The sequence below is a fragment of the Amblyomma mixtum genome, chromosome 6 (genome assembly GCF_055824585.1).
Source record: "Amblyomma mixtum isolate Tamu chromosome 6, ASM5582458v1, whole genome shotgun sequence".
Taxonomy (NCBI): Eukaryota; Metazoa; Arthropoda; class Arachnida; order Ixodida; family Ixodidae; genus Amblyomma; species Amblyomma mixtum.
The window spans coordinates 48146543-48157939 of NC_143017.1; the positions used below are offsets into that span (position 1 = coordinate 48146543).

An 11397-nucleotide genomic window follows, 5' to 3' on the forward strand; every position below is an offset into this window, starting at 1 on the left:
ACACACAAGTCCAGCTGGGCAGCAGCAGCAGCAGCTAATCTGTGCCAACACCGCGCAATACCAATGGGAGCGGAACAACGTTGCCACATGGCCCGTGCTGGCAGCAAAGTGCTGTACTCCAGTTGCGTCGAGTGCAACTAATTTAGTGGAAACACCCAGAGCGATGCCGTTTTCAGGAATTGAAATGCAGTTTAAAGATTAGCTTTTCTAAGGACGACTGGATTCAAATGCGATTTGAGCTTCAGTTTGGCTGTTCATACACCACTAATGTGCTGCTCAGAATACTTCATGTGCACTGAGCTCATTTTTATGCAGCAAGAGATGCACTACCCAGTTGCACGTCAGGTGCGTGTCCTATCATCCATACTTTCTATGCATTATGTATTTCAAGAATTCGCCAGGACTAAGCAAATTAGAAAAATGCACAGCACAGGTTAAAAAAAAAAAGGTACGCATAAATGGGGCTCCACCGGTGTGGTAAAATTTTACAAAAAATGCTAGTCTCATGCAAGGACCACGGGAGTGCGGCCCCATTACACGAGTACACACGGTAGCATTCGAGAGCAAGGGAATGGAGTGGACCCCCAGACAAGATGCGGCGGACTCACTTCGTCCAAGATGAGCATGTTGCACCTGTCCATCTGTGCCACTCTCTTCTCCATGAGATCCAGAATGCGGCCAGGTGTGGCAATGATCACGTGAACTGAAAGGCAAAAAGAACAATGTCTATGCAAAAATGACACGGAAAGAGAAAAAGAACTGTCGCTATCTCACGATAGCTACTACTCTAAAGAGGAAGATGATTAGCAGTCGGAGCAACAGAACCGATGCACGGCGCGAGGCCAGAAGAAGACTATCGGCAACTGAAGCAGCAGAGCCGACGCACGGCGAGAGACGAGAGCATCAACTGTTCTGGGACCGGACCTGTCCTTGCCCGCTCTAACCGGCCTTCACAACCAGCCTTCTCCTGCCAATAAAGGCTGCTGCACTACATTCAGTTATTGATGCCCAGTCATGCAAGAAGGGTCTGCATTAGAAGCCAGACAAGCTTGCCACACTTAGGGCGGCAAGGAAAGCCTTCCCTGGTTTCACCACGCTGCCATGGTCTCAAGCGCAAACAGCGAGCAGATGACATGCACCAACGGATTTTATCGAATCTCAGGGACCCGTAAAAGTCTAAATAATCGAAAAGTCCAAAAAATCCATGAACTTCACAGAAACTTCCCCGCTAAAGCAGCTTTAAAAATGGCAACTTCTGCCGCTTCCCACGTTCAATTTTCAAATGATGGTAGACAGGCTTAGTCGTACAAGGTGGAGTGGACATGACGAAAGCATGACATTGGCTCAGATACAGAGTGCGATGCAGCCGCAAGTCATGTCTCAAACAAATGCATACACTGCTTGAAGCAATTATAGTCAGTTTACGTGGCAAAAGAGGGGGTGCACAGTCCAGAAGAGGGGAGGGGACCCACGAGAAGAAGCAAGCGCCGGCCAAAAGGAGGCTTGAATTTCGCCACGTGATGTCCAACAGCATCGCCACATTTTTATTTTGTTTTCAGCCTTTTCTTTGCTACAAATCAGTCGACCTTGGGTTCTAGCAGAGAGAAAGCTGAGGAGTCACTCTTTCAAACAAGACCCAAATCATAGCACTGCGTCGGCTACTCTATTTTCTAACAGATTTTAACAAGCTATCTTGTCACGATTGCATCTTCATGTGTCGATTTCTCAAACTCACCGGTATTCAGCCATGGAACGCGGCAATAAGGTTGAAAATGATGACAGATCCAAGAACAAAATTTTTTTCATGACTCATCCCCCCTTTACAATTATAGTCAACAATAAACCAATAGCCAAGCCTACCCAAGATAGTCCAACCAACCGACAGTGTAAATGCAAGATGGTGCCATTCACAGTGGCAAAGAATCTGCTGGTTGCAATAGAGGTGCCCACTCGTGCCTAGACTAGGCTAAAAAAACTTTCCACAAGCCCAGAATATCGGTTGTGAATTCGCACTACCGCGATCGAAAGCTTACGGGAGGCGAATAAACAATTTATTGCAGCGGAGTTGCTAAACTAGTTGCTGAAATGCGTCAAGGTATGAAAGGACATGCAAGCTCTATTCACTGGTAACAACACATCAATGGGTCATGATGCAGAGCTACAATACACATTTTTTTCCCCGACAATGTTAGTCCCACTAAGTTTTGACCACGACAGTACACGATCCTACGAGGTGTGTGACTGCTCCTCAAGTCCGAAATAATGCACAAGTCCAAATTTTTTTAGTCAAAAAAAAAAAAAAATAGATCGGCTGCTGTACAACAAACAACGCCCACTTATGCCTGGCCAAATGAATTTCACTTAAAGCTTTCCTGAACTATAAAAAGCCTGCTGGCATCAGATAGAAAATAATTTAATGAAAGGAAAGGTGGAAAGGTCAGCTGGTGAAAACATTACCCTGACCCGATACTTCACACTGAAACATCGAAGTTAAAGGGAATAGGCTCAAGACACTGGACTCTCCACCTAGCTTACTGTATTCTACTGGTTGGTAAGAAGCCATTTGGAGACACTGGCCATCAATTTGAATTTCTGCACATAAAAGCAGCATATGTAAGTGCACACCCAGATTTTTCAAAACACCCGCCCCTATGCCCTGCTGTAGTCCTCTCTTCACTAGCAACCATGTTATGAACAATGGTGCTAACGACCCAACAGCAATCACCCTCCCCCCACATAAACAAAAGAATCAAACGCATTTCCCGCATCAGTGCACTCTGCCTTGACTCGCAGCTGGCAAAGCAAGCCTGCCATCGCAGCAAAGCGACTGCATATCAGTGCTGTGGTATATTTTCGTCAGCCAACATTCTGCAGCAGAACTGAATGAAGCTCATCATGTATGCAGTCACAAACAGGGATGACAAGGACCTGCTTTGCACAGCTGTGAGCCAAATTACAAAAGCAGCGCACGAACACGAGGGGACCCCATGTTTTACAGTGCTTGTTATCACCACAAAGGGTTGCCACGTGATGTACAACACAAGTAAGCACCCTATTTCTCTCACGTGCTCTAATCTACAGTGTGCCCGCTGGTTAAATTTACTTCGGAAACTTGAATACCACTGTGGGGCACACTTCACAGCAAAAGTAATATATGTCTATATATATATCTATATATCTATATCTATATATCTATATATCTATATCTATATATCTATATCTATATATCTATATCTATATATCTATATCTATATATCTATATCTATATATATATATGCAAGGTTTTTCAAATAACCATCTAGCTTATCCCTGCATGTACAGATATGAGTAGTGAATTTACAAAGAACAATTTCAATATGTTGCAGCAAAAGCTCATTAATTCAAATACTGCAATCAGGAAGCTAAATCAATGTACATAAGAAATTGTGCAATCACCTCTTTCTCCCGGAAAGTAACAACACAGAAGCGCCGAATTCACCCCTTCCACATTTGCTCACCATGAAGCATGCACAGAGTTGCACAGATCGAATTATCCAAAAACTCGAACAAGCGAAGTTAAAATTACGAAGCCTTTACCGTAACGCATACATCTACCCCACTAGCCAACAATGTAGTAATGATGCATGGACGCAGTGCAAATGTATACAGGCCAATGCGAAAACTGGCGTCCTCACCATTCTCGTAGATGCGCATGATGTCATCTTTGAGGTTCGTGCCACCTGTGGTGACCATGACACGGGCCTTGAGGTGCTTCGACAGCTCGATACAGATCTGACTCGTCTGGAGGGCCAGCTCACGTGTGGGGACTATGGCCATGGCTGGAACAGCAAAGATCGTGCATGAGCAGACCGAGAACCTAAGCAGCGTGCAAAACTGCCTCTGGCAAGCAGCAGAGAAGTGCACACAGTCAGCGATGTAAAAGTGTCGTCAGACAATGGTTCTGTAGCAGAACTGGTAAGTCGCTCATCACGTGTGCAGAGCTAAACCCATCTCATGTATGTAATGATACCTGAAACAGAGGCACACTGAGCCAAAGTGAAAGAGCCCGTTCACAGCCAACTAGTGGCGTGGCCACAACACACCAAGCATCCAAACTAGCAAACCCAGGACATACCACGTCCTGGGTTTGCTAATGCTTTTAATGAAGTTCCCATAGGAAAATACAGTAATCCCTCGTTATAACGAAGTCAGCGGGACGGCGAAAAAATTCGTTATAAGCGATAATTCGATATAAGCGACCACTCAAAAAAAAAAAGCTAGAACAGTCAAGATTTAATTACGCCACAACTGTAAGGAAGCTAGCGGATCGCCAGCTGCGGCGGTTGCTAGGCAAGGGCTCAAGGTCGGTCTCCGTGCCTCCTCGGAGCGCTGCCACAGCGAAATTGCAAGTTCGTGGCCAATGTAGCTTTCGCTACAAAATTTGCTCGTAGCACATTTGTTCCTTCTCCCAGCAACTCAGTATTCGTCAGCGAACCTCAAAGATGATACAGTTTTCAAATTTCTTATACCAGAGTTTATTATCCATATCAAGAACAAGCTTTAGCTCATTTTTGTGATCCATACGGGATCCAGGCTGATCAACAGGCCGACAGGCTCGGCTTACTTCACATTCGCGCAAAAAAATACAAAGCAGCTATGCTACCATAAAGTCTGCCTTCTAGATTCGAGCAACGACAGCATGCGCGTGCAAGAGTGGAGCTTTCGGCAACAACGCCGCCCGCAGGAACACCGGGTGACAAACTGCGCACTGCTCCCTGGTCGCCGCTAAGCCTAGCCGGTTTCACATCAATGCCGTAGTTGTTCGCGCTTCGGGACTGGACAGCGCTCAAATAAAGGCGCTACACTCGGCACCCCTTTACTGTCAACTAGTCCCATATAAAAGATACGTTAGATATCTGCGACGCCTTCAACAAAGGAGCTAGCAGACGGCAGGCGAACCGCATCAGGCAGAAGCTTTTATCGCAGTCATCACCTCTACCAACAGCTTGGTATTGGCCAACGATCGTCAGAAATGATGAATTTTTTACATTAATGTATCCCAAGGCTTGCTATGAACTTGAACAAACAATACTATCGCGTTTTCAGACGCCGGCGGCCGGTACCAAGGCTGGCAAAACACGGCCGGTCTCGACGCGCGCGAGCGGCCCGTCGTTGACATCTAGCAGGTAGGACGCAGCCGGCGAGCTGCGATCAGGCGCTGCAGCGCCGTTCGCAACTTCACGCCGCGGTGAATCGCACACGTGTCCCCCGCTGTAACAACAAAATTCAGTCACCCTACCACGCATTTCGATCGTTTGGCTAGTCCAATGGCGCAAATCGAACATGACCGGCCACTTTTCCGCATCCAAGACACCGTGGTTTTCTGGCATCGCAATGCGCAAGGAAAACTATTTTCGTGTAGATTCTGCCACGGGGAACACCAGGAATGCGCTTCCGACCGAGATTAACGGCTCGGGCGCGCTGCACCACCATGGAATTTGACCCCGCTGAGCAGAGGACACTCTGCACTCTCTTGGTGCCTGTTACTAGGCAGGTCATCGATCGTGGGCTTGGTACTTTTGTGGCCTGTTCTATGCCTGCATGAGTAATTTGTCGGCGGTATTAATTTGGCACTGCATGCGCAAAGGGTCGACGGCGGCGATGCCTCCGCTCGCCACTTCGCTCTAAGAGGGTGAAGCTCTTCGTGCACTTTGAGTAATGCAGCTTAAAATGCATGCATTTTGGTCGGGACCGGAAGAACTTTCAAAGAAAGCGATATTTCGAGTAAAGCAATTTCGTTATAACGAGGGATTACTGTAGTTCTAAATTACTATCTGCGTGCACAGATATTCATAATGCAAACAGCATTTAGCCTTGGATCCCATTAAAGTGCACTTCAGATCATTCAAACAAAAATACCTGGTCTCTTGTTTGAATTTATGAGAGCACTAACTCAAAACTGCTTAGAAATCCTTGAACAGAGTTTGCACTGCACATCACCGCAAGTGAACCACGTTGAGCAACGTACTATTGCACTGCAATATGACTTGCAACATGACTGAAGTGAGCCAACTGAGGTTTGGTTTAGTTTATGGGGTTTAACGCCCCAAAGAGACTCTTGCTATAGAGGGACGCCGCAGTGCAGAGATTTTTTGCGAAGAACAAGAACGGGACAGGCGCAACTCAATGCCTATAGATAGGATCCTGGGCAGAACTTGACGTGATGTTCAAAGAAGCGGCCAGCCCACTCAAACACGCTGAAACTCACAGCGGCGAGTGGTTTGGTTTGGTTTATTGGGGTTTAACGTCCCAAAGCAGCTCAGGCTATGAGGGAGGCCGTAGTGAAGGGCTCCAGAAATTGACCACCTGGGGTTTGCAAGACGCACACAACATGCATGCAGAAACGGAGTGCATCCCTTACCCTGGATGTGGTCCTTGGTGACATCTATCCTCTGCAGCATGGGGATGATGTAGGCACCCGTCTTGCCCGTGCCATTCTTGGCCCTGGCCAGGATGTCGCGGCCCAGCAGTGCAATGGGGATGCTGGCCTCCTGAATGGGGGACGGCTTCTCCCAGCCTTTCTCAAAGATGCCCATCAGCAGCTCCCGCTTGAGGCAGAAGTCCTCAAACTCATTGCCCTTGGTGTCCGTCACATCCTGCACGGTGCCCGTGGACAGGCACACCCAGTGTCATCAACAACACTCCGACAACACTGCAAACTGTTGGAGCTTCTAGACACCACACCCGTGACTACCATGCCAAACGAACACAAACTTTGGAATCGTTTGCTCTTGACACAATCTCAACAACCTAGCAAGCAATCTACCCAGGTGGGAACATATGTAGCTAGCATTTCGTGACCTTCACTGAGGGTCATTAGAGATCATCCTAGGGAAGGCATGGCTAAAATTGACAACATGCTCCAAGACACCACCGAGAAAAGGCCCAAGGAAGAAAAGTAGTCCACACTGTAGATGGCTTGGCAGCGGTCAATATGCTTGAGCAGAGGCAGTTCTGAACACAGTTGCAGCAAGTAAGAATGCTACAGCTTGGCTGGGATGCCCACTCCCGCCATGCACAGCTAGGTTGCAATGATTGTGTCAAGAGTGCCGCGCTAAGTCACGATCATTTTCATTCCCGACCAATAACATGCTTCCAGGTTGCACAGTCAGAGTTGGGTACAGAATCGTCAGCTTCTGGGTATCTGTAGCAGAACTGAATGTGACTCATCATGCGTGCAACCTGGAATTCACAAGCATCTATCTCCTTACAGGGCTTGTACAGCTGTGACGAGCGTCTAAGGGCCTCAATGCACCAGGAAGCACAATTTAAGAATCTTCAAGTTTGAAGAGAACTCACTTTACAAGAACACTGGACTCCCGAGAAGAACTAGAAGGAACGCTGACCCCGCGATAGTTACCAAACATGGAAATGGGCCCGCAAGCCTAATCAAGTTGTGTTCCTACATGCAACGAACCCCAGGTACTGCCATCTACATGAACCCACTCAACATGACCAACTGAAGATGTCATGTGCCAAGCTGCACACTGGTTAAAAAGAGACTTAAGTGGAGGGCTGCAATTCTAAGCAGGGGTTCTTTTACTGCACACTGACATTGCTCAACACAAGCATTTCTTGAGTCTTGCATACATCAAAATGCAGCTACTACGGCCAGGATTTGATGCCATGACTTTGGGCCTTGATGCCAAACACCAGCCATTAAAGGAGTTCATACCCAAAGCAGCCCCCTGAATATCTTGTCTGTCATGCCTGAATGTAGAAGCAAAGCCTCTGCTTCAGTGTATTATACAAAACCTAGTGAAAAATTAAACGAAGCAAAGCATCGAACAAGTTAATGCACCCAGCCTCCCACGCAGCAGCAGCCGCCGTCGCCACCGTGCCGGGGTTACTTGCAGTTTCCCTGCCTAGTCCTGTGCCCTCTCCCCGATGCCACTCAATTTCGGTGCCTCCTCTTTCCCAATTACCAATACTGCCTTCTTTCTGCATTCAAAGCCACCTTTACACATGAAGAGCCGCATGTTTCGCAGAAGCCCACAAGGGCATCACCTAAGAGCTCCACATACCAGGCAATGAGGCAACAACAACCGTGCAAGACGAACAGTCTACCACTTCTGTGCACGTCAAAAGAGCCCCAGCTGGTCAAAATGTTCTCTACACTTGTTTGCTTGCACTTTGCTGTGAGACTTAAAAAGCAGGCTTTACCTAGCACAGCTTACAAGACCGGTGGCAACGGTCGCTTCAGCTAACTAATAGCTCAGAGAAAAAAAAATTCTGAAAAATACATATCAACGTTCCAAATTTAATGAGATTCACTAAAAGCTTTTATAAGTCTCCCGTGGAACATTTCAAAATCGTTCTCAGTGAGCGAAATAAATTTTCCCAGCAGAAAGCTGGGGGTGCAATTCATAAATATGCTCCCCCACTAATGTTTCCACAAAATGCGAGCCACTCACAGAAGTACTACTTACCGAAGTTTTCTTTCTTAAATCACGAGGGGGTATAACCAGCTTTGCCTTCCAGCCACCTTCGTCAACATCCCTGAAGAAAGGAAATTCAAGGAAATTTACTCAGCGAGGTCTGAAATGGTGCTCAACTGAATGCACATGCAGAGAAAAGCCGCACGCGCTGTTTTTGTAACTGATCTAGCACGCATCTAACCTCTAACAAGTTAGGCACCACATACAGAGACATTCTATGTGAAAGCACAGGAAGCAGGGCAATTATGAGCAGCTAGTCACTGAGGATAACAAGCTGCTAAGGCAACGTGGACAGCAAACAGTGGACCTCACTAAAGCACAATTCTTCACAAAGGAACAAGTTAACCTTATAGAACAGCCAGCACTCATACACTGTTCTATGCTTCGAGCTTGGCAAGCACAATTCTTCACAAAGGAACAAGTTAACCTTATAGAACAGCCAGCACTCATACACTGTTCTATGCTTCGAGCTTGGCAAGCAACTTCAATCCACTGCTGTCAACAGCTTACAGCAAGTGAACATTAAACAGCCGCTTTGAATCTAGCATGCTTTCAAAAGAAACACAGTAAGCACCTAATGTTGTTGGTGTGGTTCAAAGGCTTCTCGGGGGAATGGCTCCCGGAGTTTTCTGCTACTGTGGTCATTGTGGACTGCTTCAGTGCTCCGCGAATACCGTCAAAGGCCCTGGAAAGGCAAAAAAAAACAAAGAACAAAACGGTCAGCGCGGGTTGCCCTGCTTTAGTGGCAGAAATCAACTCGGGTCACAGCAGAACTCGGCAGCAACATTGTAAACCTAGCAACAAGCAACTGTCGGTGTACTCGGAACACTACAAAAACACCTTTTTATGTCATAAATCAGGCAGCAAAACGGGATCAAAGCTGTTTGCTAGTTAAATGCTTACATTCTAGTACACGAGGGCCGTGCCCGGCAAACAAAACATGACGCGCCAAAGCTGAAGCCGAAATGGTTGCGCAAACAATTCTCTCGTAGGGCTATGCCCTCATAGCGGTGTACAAGTTGAAAGGTAAGCACAGATAGGTCGTCTCCCGATATTTTAGCACCAAAAGCAAAAAAAAAAAAAAATAACTGGCAGGGAGGTCACCGCCACGCCAGCTTCAAACAACTAAGTCCAAAGTTCGCTGGCGCCGAAAGATAATGACCGCGCAAGCGATAGCAATGCACCGTTGGGACCGACGCGGTACGAGCAGGCGAGGCCGTTTTGTTCAAGGAACGGATAGGTGTATGTACCGGGACACCCGGGGAAGCGGTGCGAAAAGCTGCGACACCAGCACGAGCCGCCACGCCACGGCGATACCGGCCAAACCGGAGCGTTCGCCCTCTCCCTACGTCCCCGCAGTGGACGTGCTAACGGCTGAGCACAAGACGTAGGACAACGAACCGCGGGTTTTCCGTAACCAGCGCACTGCCGCGCGTACACGGCGAGACTGCCAGCTCGGCGTGCGAAAGAAGCAAAATAGAAACGAGCAAGCTGCGGTGTCACGAGACCGCCGGGAACGGCAACACAACACAATGACCGTAGCCCTCGAGGTTACGGGCAGGGGTGAAAAACGTCGAAAGTAAACTGAATGACTGCCACGCGCCGCTCGTAGCACGCTCCGCTACGCGCAACTTTCGACGCAACGGTACTACCACGTCCTACGCGGGAGCGGGAAGGGCGAAATAGTCAAAAGCGAGGTACCAAGGCGAGCACCGGAGGTATTTACACCAAACTTTTAGGCTTACAAACGGTTTTCGTCGCCGAAGCGGAGCAGACTCGAGTGCTTTCCGTAACGTAGGCACTACCGAACAGCAGAAAAAAAGTTACTCCCACAAAGTTGGCGGTCAACGAATGTGACGCTCTCGTGGAAATAGATAATTTAACGCGTGCTTTCAAACACTTTTTGATGAGCCGCCCAATTCTGTACGCCCAGTAAACACAGCGAAAACTTGTTCCCGCTTCCATCGGAAAGAATAAAATACACTTACGGTGTTAAAGCGCAAGAACCGTAGAATCAGACGGGCAGCATTGACTGTGCTTCCAGCAAGCGCACTTCACGATGCACAACGATTTATTCACGGCACTCACATTCACCGCGATACACATCAACTGACGTCTAGCAAGATGGCCGACCATTTATTTAAAAAAAAATCCTGCACAAAGGAATCATGGGTAACAACAATAAAACTAAAGAACTTCTTGTCTTTACTAACGAAAGTGGTTTTGAAAGCATATTTAGCACTACAGTAAAAATAAATTGCATAAAGGCTCACATTTATTGGCACGCATAGATCTGAGGTGTATTTTATGCTTGAACAAAAAGCTCCGCTAGCTGCGCTACCTAGAACAAAATGGTTTCGGTTTCAGTTTCTTCCGTTCTTTTATTGCCTAGAGCTAATGACATCGGTATTTGTGCTCATCACTTTATTAATTTTCAAGCATACAAAAGAAATGTGGGTGGTCATGCGGCTCAAAAGTTTTTTCTTCTTTTTGATCAAGCATATTATTTAATTCTTCGTTCCTCACTTTTTAACCATTGTCCGCATAACTATAGCTGCTCGACGTTTATTTTCAGTTGACATTCAGGCAAGAAAAAATTATAAATTTGTCAAGTACTCCACCTGCTTATGTGAGAACAACGAAAAAGAGAGAAAGCCTTTTATATCATTATCGTTTGTCGCCACTCCTATGCGTGGACTTATGAACTTCGAGGAAAAGGTTTGAATTACGGTGGTTTAACCAAAATTAAGGCACCAAAATGGCATCTTTACTCACTGAATAAACGCACTTCTACGGTAGACCAGAACTCCTTTAGGACCTTTATTTTATTTTTATCACAAGCAAATAAAGGACAAACTATCCCGTTAGCCAGTGTCATAATAGTCATAACGTCATTCTCAGCTTTGTATCGTACGCTGCC

The 11397-nt window shown here is 46.9% G+C and overlaps 1 protein-coding gene across 2 annotated transcripts in view; it reads right to left on the reverse strand.

Annotated features, from left to right (window-relative positions):
* The window catches only part of me31B (ATP-dependent RNA helicase me31b), a 30657-nt gene extending 20035 nt beyond the window's left edge, over window positions 1–10622 (reverse strand). For both annotated transcript variants that reach the window (XM_089547851.1, XM_089547850.1), the window contains exons 1-6: window positions 10466–10622; window positions 9052–9162; window positions 8469–8538; window positions 6401–6635; window positions 3675–3818; window positions 609–703 (exon numbers count right to left, since the gene is read on the reverse strand). In XM_089547851.1, the coding sequence (XP_089403977.1) occupies window positions 609–703; window positions 3675–3818; window positions 6401–6635; window positions 8469–8538; window positions 9052–9122 (615 nt within the window). In that variant the 5' untranslated portion in view covers window positions 9123–9162; window positions 10466–10622. The remainder of the gene's footprint in view (window positions 1–608; window positions 704–3674; window positions 3819–6400; window positions 6636–8468; window positions 8539–9051; window positions 9163–10465) is intronic.
* Between the last annotated feature and the right edge of the window lie 775 nt (window positions 10623–11397).